This window comes from Alligator sinensis, unplaced genomic scaffold, assembly GCF_000455745.1.
Source record: "Alligator sinensis unplaced genomic scaffold, ASM45574v1 scaffold366_1, whole genome shotgun sequence".
NCBI classification, from domain to species: Eukaryota; Metazoa; Chordata; order Crocodylia; family Alligatoridae; genus Alligator; species Alligator sinensis.
The window spans coordinates 5,043,340-5,061,213 of NW_005841851.1; the positions used below are offsets into that span (position 1 = coordinate 5,043,340).

At 52.0% G+C, this 17,874-nt stretch overlaps 1 protein-coding gene across 4 annotated transcripts in view; it reads left to right on the forward strand.

The window, feature by feature from the left end:
- ARHGEF16 (Rho guanine nucleotide exchange factor 16) overlaps positions 1 to 17,874 on the forward strand; it is a 37,192-nt gene that overhangs the window by 14,514 nt on the left and 4,804 nt on the right. For all 4 annotated transcript variants that reach the window (XR_003095667.1, XM_025212093.1, XM_025212078.1 and 1 more), the window contains 10 exons: positions 2,641 to 2,692; positions 3,384 to 3,556; positions 4,629 to 4,685; positions 5,268 to 5,428; positions 9,444 to 9,596; positions 10,322 to 10,451; positions 11,398 to 11,472; positions 11,974 to 12,066; positions 12,811 to 12,962; positions 16,280 to 16,489. Coding sequence is in view for 3 of the 4 variants with exons in the window: in XM_025212093.1 (XP_025067878.1) it covers positions 2,641 to 2,692; positions 3,384 to 3,556; positions 4,629 to 4,685; positions 5,268 to 5,428; positions 9,444 to 9,596; positions 10,322 to 10,451; positions 11,398 to 11,472; positions 11,974 to 12,066; positions 12,811 to 12,962; positions 16,280 to 16,489 (1,256 nt within the window). In the remaining variant the exon portion in view is untranslated. The remainder of the gene's footprint in view (positions 1 to 2,640; positions 2,693 to 3,383; positions 3,557 to 4,628; positions 4,686 to 5,267; positions 5,429 to 9,443; positions 9,597 to 10,321; positions 10,452 to 11,397; positions 11,473 to 11,973; positions 12,067 to 12,810; positions 12,963 to 16,279; positions 16,490 to 17,874) is intronic.

A 17,874-nucleotide genomic window follows, 5' to 3' on the forward strand; every position in this document is an offset into this window, starting at 1 on the left:
GGGAGAAGGGCCTGGCAGTAGGAGTCTATCTCCTGCTCGCAGTCCCTGATGGCACGCAGTCTCTGGACTGTGGCCTGGAGCTCCTCCAGCTGGCGCGCCAGAGACCCCAAAAGGGAGCAGACCCCACAAGGGGAGGTCACCATGCTCCCAGGCCCCAGAGCCTGAAAAAGGGACAGGCAGTCCCCACAGCAGAGAGACAGGGGCTCCGTCTGGGTGGAGCCCGGAACCAGGGGCTCCGTCTGGGTGGCCGTCTCTGAGGTGCCAGAGCGGGGGGGGGCCGCGGTGCCCGAGGGGTGATGAGTGGAGCTATTCCAGAAATGACTGAAATGGCTTTAACACAGGCTATGTACAGATGTGACTCATACATGCGCTAATTGCCCACAGGGGTGGGCAATTATTTGGGCTGGAGGGCCACTTAGGGAGTTTTGATGAGCTGTTGCAGGCTGGGTCAGCCCCCTGCACCCCCCCCCACTTGTCTTACCTGTCTGGGTCGGAACTCCCCCCGCCTCCCCCCGCCCAGCCTGCAAAAGCTCATCAAAACTCCCTGAGTGGTTGATTACTATACCAATCCAGGGGCACTGGATGGAGTGGGCAGGTGGGTTCTTCATGAAGGCTGGTCTGGGACCCCTGTGGGCAGGGTGCGCTTGGCGGGGTGGATGAGATGGGTCTGTGAGCAGGCAGGGCAGAGCCGTGATCTGCTCCCAGCATGGCCCCATGCTGCCACTGCCCCCCAGTCCTGGCCCCACCTGCCCGTTCTGCTCCCAGAGGCTACTCCCTGCCCATCTGCAGCCCCATCCCATCCGCCCGACCAAGCGCGCACTGCACGTAGGGGTCCCAGGATGGTCTCCATCGAGACCCCACCTGCTCTTTCCAGCACCACCAGCGGTGGGTTCAGGGCAAAATGGCTGAGGTGCCCAGGCAGTGGGGCTGGGTCCAGTGGTGGTAGCGAAGGAGCTACCTGAAGGAGCCTGAAGGAGCTGCTGCTAGGGGAGGTGCAAAGACGAGTCTGGCCGTCGCACTGCCCCGGCCCTTCTGCATGCCCGGGGTGGTGGGACTGGCCGCATGCATCGTGGCTCGGGCTGCCTCCCACGCCTGGGTTGGGTGGAGCCAAGGGATCTGCCAAGGGCTCTGTAAAATCTCTTGGCAGGTTATCCAGGCTGACCTGGACAGGCTCAGCAAGCGAGCGGACGAGAATCTGATGGTGTTCAACGCTGATAAATGCAAGGTTCTCCACCTGGGGAAAAAAAACCCGCAGCATCCTTATAGGCTCGGCAGTGCTATGTTGGCTAGCACTGTGGAAGAAAGAGACTTGGGGGTCATCATTGACCACAAGATGAACATGAGCTTGCAATGCGATGCGGCGGCTAGTAAAGCGACCAAAACGCTGGCTTGCATCCATAGATGCTTCTCAAGCAAATCCCGGGACGTCATTCTCCCCCTGTACTCGGCCTGAGTGAGGCCGCAGCTGGAGTACTGTGTCCAGTTTTGGGCTCCGCAATTCAAAAAGGATGTGGAGAAGCTTGAGAGAGTCCAGAGGAGAGCCACGCGCATGATCAGAGGTCAGGGAAGCAGACCCTACGATGACAGGCTGAGAGCCCTGGGGCTCTTTAGCCTGAAAAAGCGCAGGCTCAGGGGTGATCTGATGGCCACCTACAAGTTTATCAGGGGTGACCACCAGCATCTGGGGGAACGTTTGTTCACCAGAGCGCCCCAAGGGATGACGAGGTCGAATGGTCACAAACTACTTCAAGATCGTTTCAGGCTGGACATAAGGAAGAACTTCTTTACTGTCCGAGCCCCCAAGGTCTGGAACAGCCTGCCACCGGAGGTGGTTCAAGCGCCTTCATTGAACACCTTCAAGATGAAACTGGATGCTTATCTTGCTGGGATCCTATGACCCCAGCTGACTTCCTGCCCTTTGGGCGGGGGGCTGGACTCGATGATCTTCCGAGGTCCCTTCCAGCCCTGATGTCTATGAAATCTATGAAACTAGATCTGGCCAGCAGGCTGCATTTTGCCCACCCCTGCAATAGGATAAGAGCAAGAGGAAGGTGAGTCTCAGTGAAAAAATAAACATTGGAATAATTTTAAGGCTGTTCTGACCACAAATAAGGTAACTAGAGGCTAATACAAGCCTCAAGAAAGCCAAGGTCTGTACACAAGTATGTATATCTTTTGTCTTGAATTCTTTTTCCATTAAAGCTCAAGGAGGAATGGTTGGTGTTCATTTTTACTCATTTTCATAATTGTAAAATCACTTCACCCTTGCCCCTCACACTCATCTCCCTGGCCTGACCCCCTCCATCCCATCCCTTCCCTTTGCCTCCACTGTGGCCGTTCATTCTGTACCGCTTGCTGTCGTGGAGTTGACTCTGTCCCTGTGTCTGGCCTTTCCCCATGCCCTGTGTTGGTTGGGGCTGGGGAGGTGTGAAGTATTCAGGGCAGGGGCAATTTGCTGCTCAGCCACTGCTTGCTTGACCCTTTGGCCCTGAGTACCCTCACGTCGGGGCTTGTTGGTCAGGAGCTGGCCTGATGGGGATAAGGACTGAGGACAAAGGAAGCAGCAAGCCACCAAGGGGAGGGCCGAGGCCCCTTGTCTGCCATCCTGTGTCTTGCACTCACTGTGTCTCTGTCCTGCAGAAAACCTTTGGGAAGAGACGGATGCAGAGGCACGGAGGCTCCTTCAAGGATGGTGAGTGGTTCTGCTTATCCTGGATAATAAAAGCCTTAGACGCGTTCTTTGACTGATGCTCCGCTGCCGCCTCAGCGGCAGTTCCACCCTGGGTGTTGGGTCAGAGCAATTTCCAGGTGCTTCCTACCAGCCAGGGGGCCAACAGGTGTGTGGAGGGTGGAAGGGTCTGCAGGCCATGTGGGATGCTTTGTCGATGGGTAATAATGGCTAGAGGCAAGGTGCGGTCTGATGCAGCAACAAGCTTCTGTTTGATCAAAGCAGACTCGATCCAACACGACTGAGCCTGATTCTGAGGCTTCCCACCAGGTCTGTTCAGTGGAGCTGCTAGGCCTGTACAGTGTCTCCAGTGTAAACACTTCCCATTTTGTTCCCTCCCTATAGAGCCCTGAGGGCACAGCTTCACTGGCAGGGCCCCTGGTCTGACCATGTCACATTCAGCACTGATGTGTCACCAGTGCACCTCCATGCACCTCCATGCCCAACCATGGATCCTGCTCTGCCTAAGCAGAGTCTTGCCCTGGGGGCATTGCAAAGGCTATCAAATGCAAGGGGCTTGGGAGCGCAGCAGGAGCCCCAACTCTTCAGCCTCCCCTCCCTCTTCAACAGGCCTGGGGGAGGGCAGTGGGCTTCAGGGGGAATGAGGATTTCTCACAGTCCGTTTGTCATTCCCTGCCTCATCCACTGTCCCCAGACCCCCGGCTGTACCAGGAGATCCGTGAGCGAGGGTTGAACTCCATCCCTCATGAGTCAGACGATGACTTGCTTGAAGAGGAACCCACCCCAGAGGAGCAACCCACTCCTGATGCTGCCATTGTGGTGAAGAGCTATCGACCTGCCCAGATGACTTGGAGCCAGCTACCTGAGGTAAGCAGCAGGTGCCCTGGGCCCGTGGCAGCCAGCAGGAGGTCTGGGAAGGGGTGTTTTGGGTGTCTTATCTCACTTGTGCATTTGTTCTACTTTGTTGTGAAGTTGAGCCTTCCAGCTCTGTGGAAAGACAGCAAGCATGCCTCTAATGCTCCAACCAAGCCCGTTTCTTTGTCTGTTGGTTGGCTTCTGAATTTTTTCTCCCCTGGTCTTAAAATCTCCTGCAGGTCACAGCACTGAGTATAGGGGGCTGGGACTAACTGTCCTGGACATGGAGACAGGAAGTGCTCAGATAGCAGGGACTTATTCAGGGCAGTGTATTAATAATATATAACCAAGCTGTTGGCTTAGTTGCTGCGGGGGGGGAATGTGTGGGAGGTGAAGGTCTCTTCTCTCTTGGAGCTCTTCGGGATGTTCTCGCTGGTTGTTGCCCTCTCATGGGATTAGCAGGGTTTGACTAGTGCTGTTTGCATTTGCGTGAAAGCTGGGTTTGAGCTGGTGTGATTCCCACTGAGTCCAGAGAGGAAGATGAACAGCTACCTGCTGCAATGTAGGTAGCTGCTTGCACTCACGTGAATTGTAAAGCTTTTAACACCCTGCATAGGGGTAATTAGATCGGTCACAGGCCTCACAAGACCATAGAGAAAGGACTTCACTTCCCAATGCCATGGATTCCTATTTGTTTCTTTCCTGATGTCTCATTGCCAGCATCCTCTAGACAACCTTTTGGTCATCACGGCTGCAATGATAGAAAATAGCTATGGATTTTCATCCATAGCTATAACTAAGAATGACTCGCTTGTGGCTTGGAGCATGGGACCCCGGGACCCTAGGGCTTGGGCTGCAGTTATTCTCCATGGTTGGGCCACTTTCCTTGGCTGCCTGACCCCATCCAGGAAGTAGGCTGGCAGGCTGGGCATCTGGTCTGACATGTTGGCTCCTGCATCACCAGACACCATGGGCCAGGGAGTCCCTGTAGGAAGCCTCAGACAGTGCTGGTTGCAAGTGAGGAGCCTGGTGTTGGGTAAAGTGCAGTTGTTTGTGCTCATCGTGACTGTTCTCTGTCACTCAGGTGCAGGAAATGGACATCCTCGACAAAATAAGCCCTGCAGAGCGCAAAAGGCAGGAGGTAAAGCGGGGCCCCTGGGATAGCAGTTGGTTGGGACCTGGGCTTAGAAAGAGGTTCTCAGGGGTGCTGTCTGTACCAGTGGGTGAGTCAGTGAGCTGATCACTGGGGACAGGTGCTGCATTTGAAACACCAGTGACTATGACTTTCCTGCCATGGTGCCATGGCAAGCTTGCAGCTGCCTCAGTACCAACAGGAACACCCGGGTAGCACCCTCTGTCTCATAGGCTGAGACAAAGTAGTGGGCTAGGCAACGTGCAAGTGGCATGGGATGGTTTTACTTGTACTGTGGGTGCTTGGCATAAAGGAATAGGACTGGAGTCAGCAGCTAACCTTGCACTGGCTAAAGAAAAGTCCTGAGATAGGGACAGGTTGCCTTGAGGATTTAACTTATCCTGCATGGAGGCGAATGGCTCAGAGACTCCTCTGGCAAGGAAGAGCTGGGAATCCCAACTCCCTTCACTTCAGCGTGCATAGAGGGGCCACGCATGGCAGGCTGTCTTAGCTCACTTTGTCTGCACACAACTTGTGGCTGAGATGTTTTGGACCTTACGTGCCTTTTGTCTGTGCTGCCCTGCCCTGCAGGCCATCTTCGAGATCATCACCTCTGAGTATTCATACATGCGCAGCCTCAGCATCCTGGTTTGCCACTTTATGAGGTCTGAGGAGCTGAAGGAGACAATGACACAGACCCAGCACCACCACCTCTTCTCCAACATTGGGGATATTCTGAACATCAGCAAGAGGTAATCCTGGTGGGGGAGAAGGGGGCTAGTCAGGGCTCCCCAGGGCTGATCTGAAGGGGAACCAACCCTAGGCATGTGATCTGAGCTCCTGTATAGCATAGATCAGAGGACATGTCTCACTAGCTCCTGCACCAGATCTGTCCCTTCTTTTTTGGATCATATACAAGGTGTGAGCTGGCGGACCCTGTCTGTCCCTGGGTGAGGTGTTCTCCTGGTAAGGGATCCTCTCTGCTTCAAAGAAATCCCTGATTGCTTGTGGAAAGGACAGCTGTGGGAGGCATCTGGGCAAACAGCAGCAGCCCTTTGGGGCGAGTGTCAGAGGTTCCTATCAACTCTGCTGTGTATCCTTCTTCCTGCTTGCCCAAATAGTATGAAGGCACAGGGGCCGCCTGAGCACATTGGCATATGGCTACCACAGTCTGTGCTTACTCTGGTGCCACCAGTGTTCCCATCAGGATACAGACTGGGGAGACCTGCTCTGGGCTGAAGAGTGTAACCTTCACTGAGCAGGTGGGGGGGAGCATTCACAAGGCCTTGTGGTGCTGCTGCTCTCCTGTGCTAGGCAATCTGGCTCAGTCCTTGGACTGAGCTGGAAAGCACTGCTGGTAAACCTGGTCTTGATTTACCCTGCCTTCCTCCTCATTCCTGTTCACATGCCTTTCAAAAGTCCTGTTGTGCCAGGAGTCTCCTCCCTCCATCGCTTCAGCCCTTTGGAGCGGGCATGGGTGGGTCTTGTCATCACCTCCCCGGTATATCCCAGGTCATGCTCTGACATGACTCCACTTGCACCATGGAGGAGCAGAGGTCACCATGAACCTTCCCAGCAGGCCCTGGCTTGCCCTGAGTGGTGTTCTTTAGCTTGCAAATGAGAAAAGCTGAAAAAGAAACTGCTGCACCTCAGACCAGCAGTGCAAGCCCAGGCTTTGCTGCTCGGGAGGGAAGTAAACTTTGGCTGAGTGCTGAACCCAGAGCGTGGCGGCTGTTAGCAAAGTGGGCCGGTGAGAAGCATAAAGAAAGCCACCCCCGGTCTTGGAGGGTGTTCTCTGGGCTTGCTGCCTCAAAGAGCCAATGGCTCTGCTGTCTGACTGGCAGCGCTTTGCAGGAGGGCAGGGCTGGGGCATGTGGCGGTCAGAGAGGAGGACAGCGTTGCAGCAGGAAGCAGACAGGAAAGCTCCTGGAGCAGATCACTGAGCCTGGTAGCTGTGGGATGGGGGCAGGCTGAGCAGCATCCCAGTTCTGACCCCAGCACTGTCGCTGGCCACGTAGCTTTGGGTTCCCCCACAGTGGAGTGGAGTTGGTCTGCTGATTTCAGGGGTGATTTGGGGCAGGTTTAAAGGCAAGTGACATTACAATAATTTATCGTGTGGGTGTTTTGGATTCCTGAGCAGTAGGCAGTTCAAATAACAGCCCTGCTAGTAGGTGCCCTCGCAGCAGGTCCTTTCTGTCACCACATAGGACCTGGAGAAGGCTTGAGTTGGTCAAATGCTGTTTTGTCCCCCTCCTTGCCTAGCTCTCCCAGTGCCATGCTGGGTGGCTAGCTCCTATGCCCCTATCCCACTGAGAATGGGGGTGCTGAGCTGCCCCCAGCTGCACTTTAGGCTGGCCATTGCAATCCCAGAATTCGTCCAGCAGGGAAGAAGAAAATCCATCACCCCATCAGCTGGAGCCTGGCCTTTTCCAAGAGCTGCTCAGGAGCCTTTTGCTGGTGGTCTTCTCCCTGTGGAGCCAGTACTGACCATTTTGAACATGATGCGTGCCACTGGGACTCTTGGCTTGGGGCTCTCTCTTTTCTGGCCTGCTGCAAAGCCTCCCTTCCTTGCAGTGCCCCTGGCAGTGAGAGAGCTCCTAGGTCTCCAGAGATCTGAACTAACACACTCAAGTGTGATCAGACAGACCTCCCCCTGCCAGAGAGGACATGAATACACCCAGCAGGGAATCACATCCCAGTTATCAACCGTTAGCCTCAGGTGCAGGTTTGTGCCTGCCAGGAGCTGGAGGAAGTCATGGGTATGTGGCATGGCTCAAATGGTTCCTGAGCTCACAATTTGCAAGTGGATAGGGGGAACTCCAGACATTGTGGCTGGGGGCCTGTTTGCCTACTGAAGCTTAAGTAATGCAGAGCGGCTTCAGCATAACAAGGCCTGTTGGCAACAAACCCCTGCTTTCAACAACCCTAAGGGCATGAACCAACGCTTTTCATTATTCTGGTGCAGCAAAATGACCAGCCAGCCCTATTACAGGGAGTGCCCTCTCTTAACCAGCTTCCCTCCTGGTCCCATGGGGTTCATTCTGAGGAGCTTGCTTGGTATACACAGATAATTTTCCCTGGACCTTTCTCTTTGTCTTTTAAATATTGCTCCTCCAAAGTGAGGTCTAATTTAGGACCGTGAGTTATTCCTGCAGGGTAATTTCAAATGCTGATGTTTAAGCTCCTCATTTCACCTCTCACTTGTGACCTAAGTGCCCCTTTCTGGACTCTGCAAAGGCAGTCAAGGTGTGTTTGGGGTGTGGGGTATGGTCATGCCAGGCCACAGGGTCATGCTGAGCTGGTTTGTGCTGTGTGGGCTTATGGTTTGTGTCCATTTTCAGCACTTTTGTTCTGCGTCATTGGTCCCCTTCCTTGTTGATTGCTGGAAAGGCCTTTGGAGCACTGTGCTGTCAGCTGTCCCATGGCACGATGTCCTGGGATTGCCCTTCTCCACTGGGCCAGAGGCTCTGAATTCCTCCCTGGGAAGCTTCCTTTCTCGGTGACTGTAGGCGTGGGTGTGGGGGAGAGGCTGCGAGGAAGAGCTAGATGCTAGGGACAGTTGCCGAGCAGGAAAGAAGGGAGAGTTGCCCCTTGGCTTACTGCACCTTCCTCCCCATCTGTTTGCTCTTTGATTGAGGCCCCTGCGCAGTCTCTCGCGGTTGCGGGCTGTGTTTGCCTTGGGTGGTGGCTGCATGTGTTTGCCAGGAGCTGCACCAATGTGGTAGGGAGGATCAGAGCAGCTGGCCTGCTGTTGCCTCAAGGTTCCTGGTGGCTCTCTGTGATAGGAGTTGCTTCTGGGGTTCCTGCCGAGGGAAGATTCAGTTTCTGTTCTCAACCACACTCTGGCTGAGCTTTGGAGACAGCCCAGGGTGCAGAGGTGAATGAGGAAATCCTGCAGTGAGGCTGGGCCATGAGCCAGAGGCAGCTCTCTGATAACGTGAGAGCAGGGTTGGACCTTAGACACTGGGCTGTGCAAACTTCACACCCAAGTTGCTCTAGCAACTTGCTGGGAGCCTGGTCACATGGAAGCATCCACATCCATGCATGCCACCAGGAGAGTGGCTTTTCTGCTAGCCAGTGGGCAGGTGGGTGGGATTTTAAGCTACCCTCGAACCACAAGGCAGACTTACCCTAGCTTGACAGAATTAGCACTTTGTCTCTGCAGGGAAATGGACAGCAGTGGACTACTGCAGACTAGTTCTTCCCAGCTTAGCTCCTGATGCAGGGGCATCATGCCAGAGTGTCTCTAGGCTCCAGAATAATAGATCTGGTGTGGCAATGGTCGGGTAGATACATGGGGAGCTTCCCCTGAATAGCTGTGATACAATAAGGCATTCCCCCCCATTGCCATGCCCCTGCTAGGGTCTGCGCTAGGCTAGAGGTCAGTTGCAGTTGTCAGAAGCTGGAAACAGAGGCCAGTCCCAGAGAAAGCTTGCTACTCGTCTCACTGCCCTGCAGTTGATTCTTGGTTTCTGCACCAGATGTTGTAGCATCAGCTGGTTGCATTTGGGAGCTGAGCTTTGAGCAAGAGGTGGTGCACTCTGAAAAAGGCTGAGGCCCCTAGCAGGGGGTGCTCCAGTCCCTGAGTAGTAGGGGAGTGCATTGAATGGAAAGCTTCTGCAATCTGCAGTGGGGATATGAATCCAGGGAGGAACACAAACCTCTGTGGGAGGCCTCTAAGGGAACTGGGTGAGAGAGCACCTCTGGATGCAGGCCCACCAGGTAACTCTTCCAGCTCAACACCTTCCGATGTTTTTTCCTTGGCAGTTTTTTTGAGGACCTAGAGAAACGGTACCAGGAACACATCCTGATCTCTGAAATCAGTGACATCATGGAAAAGCATGCACTGCAGCACTTCCACCCCTACGTCATCTACTGCTCCAATGAGGTCTACCAGCAGAGGACGCTACAGAAGCTGCTGTGAGTCCCATTGAAGGCCTGCAGCTGCAATTCTTCCACCAGTCCAGAGTCCTCAGACTGAGCTACGGAGGTGCCGACCTACTGCAGTTATAGTGCAGTTGGCATGTATTTGCACACATCTGATTCTCCTGTAGCTCAAATGCCTCCTCTTCCTCAAGGAAGCCATTTGTCCTCTCCAGATTTCAGTGCAAGATGCTCCAATGGAAGGCAGATGACTGTGATACCCACTGCTGGTTGGGGATCCCTAGATTGTTTAGCATTGCTCAGTTTGTGTGGGGTGGGATATAGGTGAGTGTGAGGAGGGTGCCACAAACCACAAATGTTTGAAATCTAGAGGGGAAAATGCTGTGATGCAACTTTGTCTCTTCTTTGATCAGGAGGCTCACAGAGGTGGAGCAGCAGTCCTCAGGGCACCTCTATGAGTCATCTGTTTTTCAAAGTGACTTTTTCCTGGCTTGTACCATGGTCCTGCCACCCATTCAGATGTATTTGAGGAGAACCAGAACTGTCTATTATACCTGTTTCCTTAAGCTTAGAGGAAATCTAATCTTGGCCTCCTCTAAGCCAAACATGTGCCCTAAATGTGACTAAGGCTCTGTGTGCTATAACCAGCTCCTTGAAACCCTGCAGCCTATTTGATCTGGGAACATGGCAGAGACTCTCTTCCTGGAAGGTCTCTATAGTCCGAGCACAGGTCCTAATGGTGGATTCTTATATTGTTTCAGAGCCACAAATCATGCATTTAAAGAGGCGTTGAAACAGATTGAAAGGAAACCAGAATGTGGTGGTCTGCCCATGATCTCCTTCCTCATCCTTCCCATGCAGAGAGTAACACGCCTTCCCTTGTTGATGGAGGTAAGTCAGAGCTGGCTAGTGGCATTCCCATGTGCGTTTCAAAGAGTATCTAAGAAGAGAGGAACTGTTTGCTGCCCCTTCTGTCATCTAGGACAGCAGAGCCCTTGGGGTTTGCTACCTGCATTCTTGGGCTGCCGGTTAAAGCAGCAGGAGGTCAGGTTTTCCTGTCTTGTACTTGAGCCTTTGTCCTGAACTTGAACTCAAACCCCAAGCTGGTTGGCTCCATTCCCTGCTCCCTTGAATTCCCAGACATAGCCACCAGCTGTTTTGTCTGCCATGAAATGACGCTGGGGGGTGTACAGCACCTCAGACCCCTATGGCTGTCTCTCTCCTTTTGGCTCCTGCTTTGCTTTTTCATGCCCCATCCTTACACACATGGGAGGATGGAGCAAAAGATTTTGTCTAGAAACTGTCTGTGTAACCAAGAGGTTCTGCTGAGTACCAGAAAAAGAACAGGGCAGTGATCTCTGGGCAGTGTAGGGGACAGCCATGAGCTGTGCCTGAGCTAGCAGCAAAATGCACCAGGAAGTGAAGCCTAACATTTCCAAGACAGCAGCATTTGAGAGGCCCTTGCCAGCTGTTCAGTCCCATTCAGTGACTCGCCAACCCAGCAAAGTCCATGGATGGAAGGAAGGGTGAGGTTTACTTTGTCCTAAACTGTTACTACCTGCCCAGGGATGTGAATGCACAAGTGTCTCTTCCTCCTCTTTGGTCCTAAAGGGGCAAGTATATGGTGTCTATTGAAATGCCAAATGAAAAAGAGGCCTCCAATAGCAAATTGATTGCTCTTCCTAGTTGTGCATCCAAGACCCTCAATGCTGCATGCGTCCTGTGTTCCTGGTCTTGAGGTATTGGTTCCAGGTGCTCCCAGCAAAGCATTTGCAATGTGACATTGCCCTGTCTGCTGTAAGGACCCTTTCAGTACTGTTCTCTCTCTACCTTTTAGACTGTCTGCCAGAAAACCAACCCATACAGCACGACGTACGAAACTGCCACCCAAGCCCTGAGAGCCATCAGTAAGGTGAGGCACTGAATCATCTATGCACATCCAGTAGTGGATGATAGGTGCTTTGCACTGGGGTAGTACAACACTTTGAGTTGCCAATAGGCAGATCCCAGGACAGAAAAGGAAAATAGATGGATGCAAGTTGCTCTTTCCTTTCCGGTATGTTTTGCCTCAGATGCACTAGCTCAGTTCACATCGCCATGGCTCCTCAGCTGCACTGTAGGTGATCAGTTGTGTACAATGGCATGAGGTGCAAACCAATTCCTTTTCCAGACCCTGGGTTAAATCTGTTGTGTATCTTGAATGCAGCAGGATCCACATCAGATCCCAGCATCAAACACGGCGGATGGGCTGGAGTTCTTTAACACCATGGTGACAAAACCAACACATGAACTCGATGGCTTTGGAGAACTCCAGGCTGTCCACCAGGTCTGATGCTTTCTGGCCACAACTGCATCTGATGTAGAGTGCAAGCCTGGGAGCTGCAGCTCATGCTTTCTAACTGTCTGCTTACAGCTGGTTAAGAGCTGCAATGAAGGAGCCCATACCATGGAACGGACTGAGCAGATGTACACCCTGCAGACACAGCTGGAGTTCGGGAAGATCAAGGTGAGGAGCCCTGTGAGCTGGAAGTACCCCAAGGCTCAGCCTGGCCTGCTTCACAGTGAAGACGGCCCTTCTAGGACTGAGTACACACAGGTATTGGGGCACTTCCCAAAGCAGAGAGGTGCCTGCTGGGATTGCTGAAATGCCCAAGCAAATGGACACCAAACTCCCACGGTAAATCTGTCCCTAGTTTTAGGATCTTATTGGTGCTGTAGTTCAGGATGGGAACTCTTTCACTTGTGCGAACCGTTTCTCTACAAGAAAGCTGCGTGGCTAGCAGTCAGCTGTGTGCACCATGACTGTCATTGGCTGGGAAATGGGACCCAGAGGGTAGGAGTACTCACACTGAGTGGCTGCCACCTCAAGGGATTTTCCTATTATTCCTTCCTTTCCTTTGGGAGGAGCAAGGGAAGTGCTGCTGGTGGCCCTGTGTGTGAGCTGGGATGGTGTCCTGTAGTGAACATGGTTATCTCTTGCTCCACTACTTCCATACAAGAGGGCACATTTTCAGAAGTCCAGATCCTGGCCCCATCCTTCACTCCAGGGCATTGTGTCTGCAGGAGCTGCTAGGTGACGGACACTTTGAAGTATCAGGTCTGAGCATCACTTGTTAGTGATCCTTTCACAGGCAAAACTGGACCTTTGGGCGTCATGCCAGACTTTTTCTTCTTTTAGAAAGCTGCAGTTTCGGTCTTTTTGTCAGCACGTGAGCATTGATTTGAAGTGACCCTTCTGGTCTCTTTGCAGCCATTCCCACTGATTTCTGCCTCCCGGTGGTTGCTGAAGAGAGGGGAGCTTGCCCTGTTCCATGGAGAGGAAGTTGGGATCTTCCGCAAAGGCCGGGTCAACTGCTACCTCTTCCTGTTCAACGATGTCCTGATCATAACCAAGAAGAAGAGGTAAAGAGGGTTCTGAGGTCAGCTCATGTTACCCTGTGAATTTGTGTCTGTATCAGTTTCTCAGCCATGACTTCTGCAGTAGCTTGCCCAGTAGTGCAAGGGTGTGTTACCTGATGGCAACTTTACCTTCCAATCAATACATCTGGCTTTGCAAAGCTGGGATCCTAGCAGATCAGGTAAGCTGAAAAAATGGCAGTTTGAAGTGTTTGCATCTTGGTCCTCAGTCTTGAGCCGTTATGAGTTTGTTAGGGAGTGAAGGTATAGACAAACATTACAGTCAGAGTACCAGTATAAGCTGTCACAGTGTAACTGTGCCCCCACATTTCTGTCATGACACAGGTGTAGCCAAGCATTGTGACTTTAACCCATTTCATTCAGGGCTCCAGTTCCTGTGATTTAGCTTATTTGTGCATCCGCAGGAGCCTGCACACACAATGGCTGATGTCTGCCAAGGCAAAAAATCCAAACCAGACCGTCTCCCTCTCAGCACTCTTGGAGGGAGTGCGATGGTTAGTCTCTGGCAGAAACAGGGCAGTTCCCTTGCATATGGAGAGATGGTTCCCCAGGCCAGGCCTGGAGCTGGTTAGCACATCATAGTTTGGGGGTGAGGTGGGGGGCAAGTGTGTTCTTTTGCTTGGTTAACAAGTGGCTTTCCTCCTTCCAGGCAGCCAGGCTAGCTCCTCTCCCCAGGGTTTTGTTGGGATGTAGTTTTGTTTTGAACAAAAAAATTGCAAAATTAGTCATTCCCCGCTAGCTGGCCCTGACAGCAGCAGTTCCGGGAAACACAAATAAACCATCAGGCTCCATGGCCTCGTGAGCAAGACCCTGCTTGACCTACAGCTGTGAAACTCCACCTTTCCTATTAGCTGGACATGTAAATATTTGATCCGTGGACAGAACCTTGTGGACCCCGCATCTCTGTGGCCTGGTTGCAGAGAACTACTGACTCTTCATTTGGAGGCATTGGCACGAAGTGCAGAAACCAGAGCTGTGGAACTGGCCTGTACAGCATTGCCCCAGGGGTGAAGCTGAGAGAATTTCATTTGGCCCTTCCCCACGCCCACCAGGCCTCAGCAATGTGTGCAGCAGCAAGAGTGAAAGGGAAGGGAGACAGTAGTAGGCTCGGTCTCTGGAATTCAGAACAGAAGCATGACTCCAGCCTGAAGGCTGGGAATGAAAACTTACCTGTCCAAACACAAAGGGGAGACTGGAAAAATGTAGGCTCAGTGTTATAACAGGGGTGAGGGAGTTGATTAGCAGCACACATCAGCTACTCTGGTATACGTGTTATTGTCTACATGTTCTAGAGCTGCATAAGCAGAGTGAAACTATTGTAACTTTAGCCCTGGTCATTCAGGGTAGAAGTTAGAACAGTTCAGTTCACACATACGCAGGCATCACAATTGCATTGGGACAGCTTATACTAGTCTCATCTGATACCACTATAACTGCTGCATCTATGCACACCCTGCTTTGTTTTCAATGTATACAACATGGGGATAACTCAGGTCATCCAGGAGTTCCTAGTGCTAGACAGTACAGACACAAGATGAAGATATTCCCTACTCCACAGAGCTTGCAATATCAGCAAAGATGGAAAAACAGAGCTTTCTTTTCCTGACCCTCCCGCAAAACACTACTTGCCCTGCCAGAGGCAGCACAGTGCAAGGCGAGTTGGGTGCCAGCATCGAACCTTGCAAAGTTCTCCCTGATGCAAGTCCCCTTCCATCTGTCTGGTCCTTGGTACCATTTGTCTCTCACTGGAACACGTGCTTTTTTCCTAAGTTACTGCTTAAACATTGTGTACTGTCATTTGTTTCTATGGTTTCCTCTCAGTCACAGATATTCCCATTCAGATTGGCACCGAGCTCTGATTGATTAAATTCCCCACATTCTGGAAACTTCTTTCATTCCTTCTCAACAGCCTTCTTGGTGTTGAGGGGCCGCTTTTGGGAATGGCCTGTTTCCATTTGGAGTCCTCTCGCTGTTTGCCGTGGGATGCTAAGGATTAGATTGCCATGGGAATTGCCTGCCATAGCGCAGTCTGCTGCTCTGTGCAGAGAGCCAATGAAGTGACCTTCTGTTCCCAACTAACTGCAAATGTGCACGTGCTGAGGCCAGGGAATAAGAATTATTGGGTGGAGAGCTGTCTGTTCCATGCCTCTTGCAGTTCATTAAGGATCACGTGGGCTTGAAGCTTGCAAAATTCCCAGGCAATACATAGCTAAATCTTTTGCAGACATAAAGAGGCTTGAGCAATTGACCACTCCAGAAAGACAAGTCACGGAGAAAGGTCCAGCCAGACAGTTATCATAAGTGAAAGGTGAAGGCCCTGCCCCAGCCATATAGTGGGATCCATAGGGTCACTTTGGGTAATGAGCCTGCTCTTCTGACTTAGTAATTTCCTCCGGGTTCATATAGACCATGTTTCCTTTTGCACGCTTCCAGCCAGCAGTGTTCTGCAGCAGAGGAATGTATGTGCTGAGGCCAGTTTTCCTTTTATCTCCCCATGCTCCTCCTCGGACAGATGTATCAGCTAGAGACCTGAAAAATGCATGTTCGGTTTTCCCATTGCTGAAATCAGCTTAACCCTCCTCCATGCTCGTGGCTGCTTATAACCTGGGCGAACTGCTCTCCAAGAACACCCTTTACATGCTGGCTGCAGCGGGTGGTTGCATAGTGGACTAATTTTGTGCAGGCTGCCCCAAGTATCAGTGAGACCAAAAGCTGGAGTCAAACCAGGCAGTTGTGGATATGCTGTCATGTAACAGAAGATGCAGTTAACCCCATGTGTCTGTGCCATGGTGGGCTGCAGCAAAGCAGTGGCACCCGCAACAAAATAGAGCAAGGTGGGAGGGGAAAGAGAGGCAGAGAAAGGAGCTTCCCAAAGTTAAAGCTGATCAATGACCAAGACAGAAGTAAAATCCAGTCTCCTGAGCCCCATCAGAGTTTCCCAACCCTGGGACAAGCCTCCTGTCTGATCTGTGGCTTGCTTAGGGGCTGAACTGCAGCCAGCCAGTAGTCAGCATTGCAGGGGTGTTGTTTATCTGCTCATGTGTGCTGGACTTGCTCTTCAGGACTTTGCATATCCATAATGACAGGAGCAGCACATCTGAGTCAGCCGCACAGTTGTGCCGAGCTGCTTTGTCTTGGGGGGTTGTGGGAGCCAAAATTCATGAAGAACGGGCCTGATAGACCAACAGCTGAGCATCCCAGGTGTCCTAAAGCTGAGGGAAGTTTCTTTCAGAGCCGAGGCTTCTGTGTATGAGCGAGCTGTGCTGTGAGACGCTAACTCTGCTGTGCTTTGTCAACCGCAGTGAAGAGAGCTACACTGTGATGGACTATGCCAAGCTGGATCAGGTCGTGGTGGAGAAGATTGAAAGCCCTGACCCACCCTCCTCGCCCCCGGGCAAGCCAGGGGCTGGAGGCACGGCCCGTAGCCCGTGGAACGGCCACTTGTTCCGAGTGATCCTGAAGAAGAACAGCGAAGGGAGACGGGAGGAGATCGTGCTGTCAGCAGAGTCCTTGTGAGTGCTGCTGTCTCCTAAGCAAACAGATGGGCCTTGTGGCATCTCCTGCTTTGGGCGTATGTGGCTTTTAAAGGATTGCTGCTTCTCAGTGAAAAAGGGGGAAAGTAGGGTTAAAATCTGTAAGCAGGTGGTACACCTCATGCGACTTTATCTGTTGGGTAGCACGTGACAAATTGGAATTGCCCTCCGCCCCTCCCTTCCCCGCACAGCGCAGAAACAAACTTGGTTTAACTCTTCCTGTTCACTTCTAGCAAAATGCTCTTGCTCTGCTGGGAGTGCAGTGCCTGGAGCATTGTTGCACTATTGGTTTAACTGAGTCTCTGTCTCCTGAGCTGCTTTCATTTTTATTCCCCTTTCTCCTTGCCCCCATAATCCTGACATCTCTGGCCATAAGTACCTGCCATTTTTGCCATGGTCAAATTCCCAGTCTCTCTTACGGCACCCACTTTGCCCTTTCACTTCTTTCTAGGTGTACACCCTACAACCTACTTCAGCCTTTCTCTGGGGAGCTCCAGTAACCTAGAAGGACTGGTCCTGGTACACTGCACCCTGTCCTATTTTAAATGAAGCTGCTCTTTAGAGTGACTGTCCTGTTGACAGTCCCCAAACTAGAAAAATTCCCTAAGTTCTGCAACACCAGCCATCCTCCATCATTTACTACCTTTTGTGCCCAATTATTTGTCATGAATTTGTAACAATAATCTGCAGGAAAATGTTGAGCAGCTTCTGCTTCAAAGCTGCATCTCTTCTTTCCCTCCTGTTTTCAACCTGGAGAGAATGAAATCTTCCTCTGTCTCCCAGCTACATCTTGCAAAGTTTGGGTTTTCTTTCAAGTTGCATTTTACAGGTCTTTGAGCATGTCAGGCAGGGGTAGGAAGGTAAGTGGAGTTTACCTGCTGCACTCAACCTCTGCTTCTGTTTGCGTATGATGTGTCCGAGCACTTCAGTTACAGTAGAAGGTGGGTCAGAAGCAAGTTTTCCATCTCTCCGAATCTCAAAAGATTTCAAACGTGTACATTAGGAAGCGCCACCCCCCACTCACACACACACACACACACACAGAAGAGGAACAGGAAGAGAGGAGGGTTGAGGCTGACTGACAGTAGCCTGGCGGTTGGGGTAGTCATGTAGGAGGCACCTAGCTTCGAGGTGCTGGTCTGACTTGGGCAGAGCTAGGATTTGGCTTCAGCCTCTGACATCGCAAGTGACTTCCTGACCACCGGGCTCTGGCCTTTCCTACACTAGGTCCCTCTCATTTGGATTGTGGCTGGAGAAGATTTTCCTAAGGAAAGTTCCCTCATAACTGTCACAACCCAAGGGTGTGATTTTGTGTGCGCGCGCTTCGGCACTGCTAAATTATTTCCCGCCACAAGGAGCTTTCT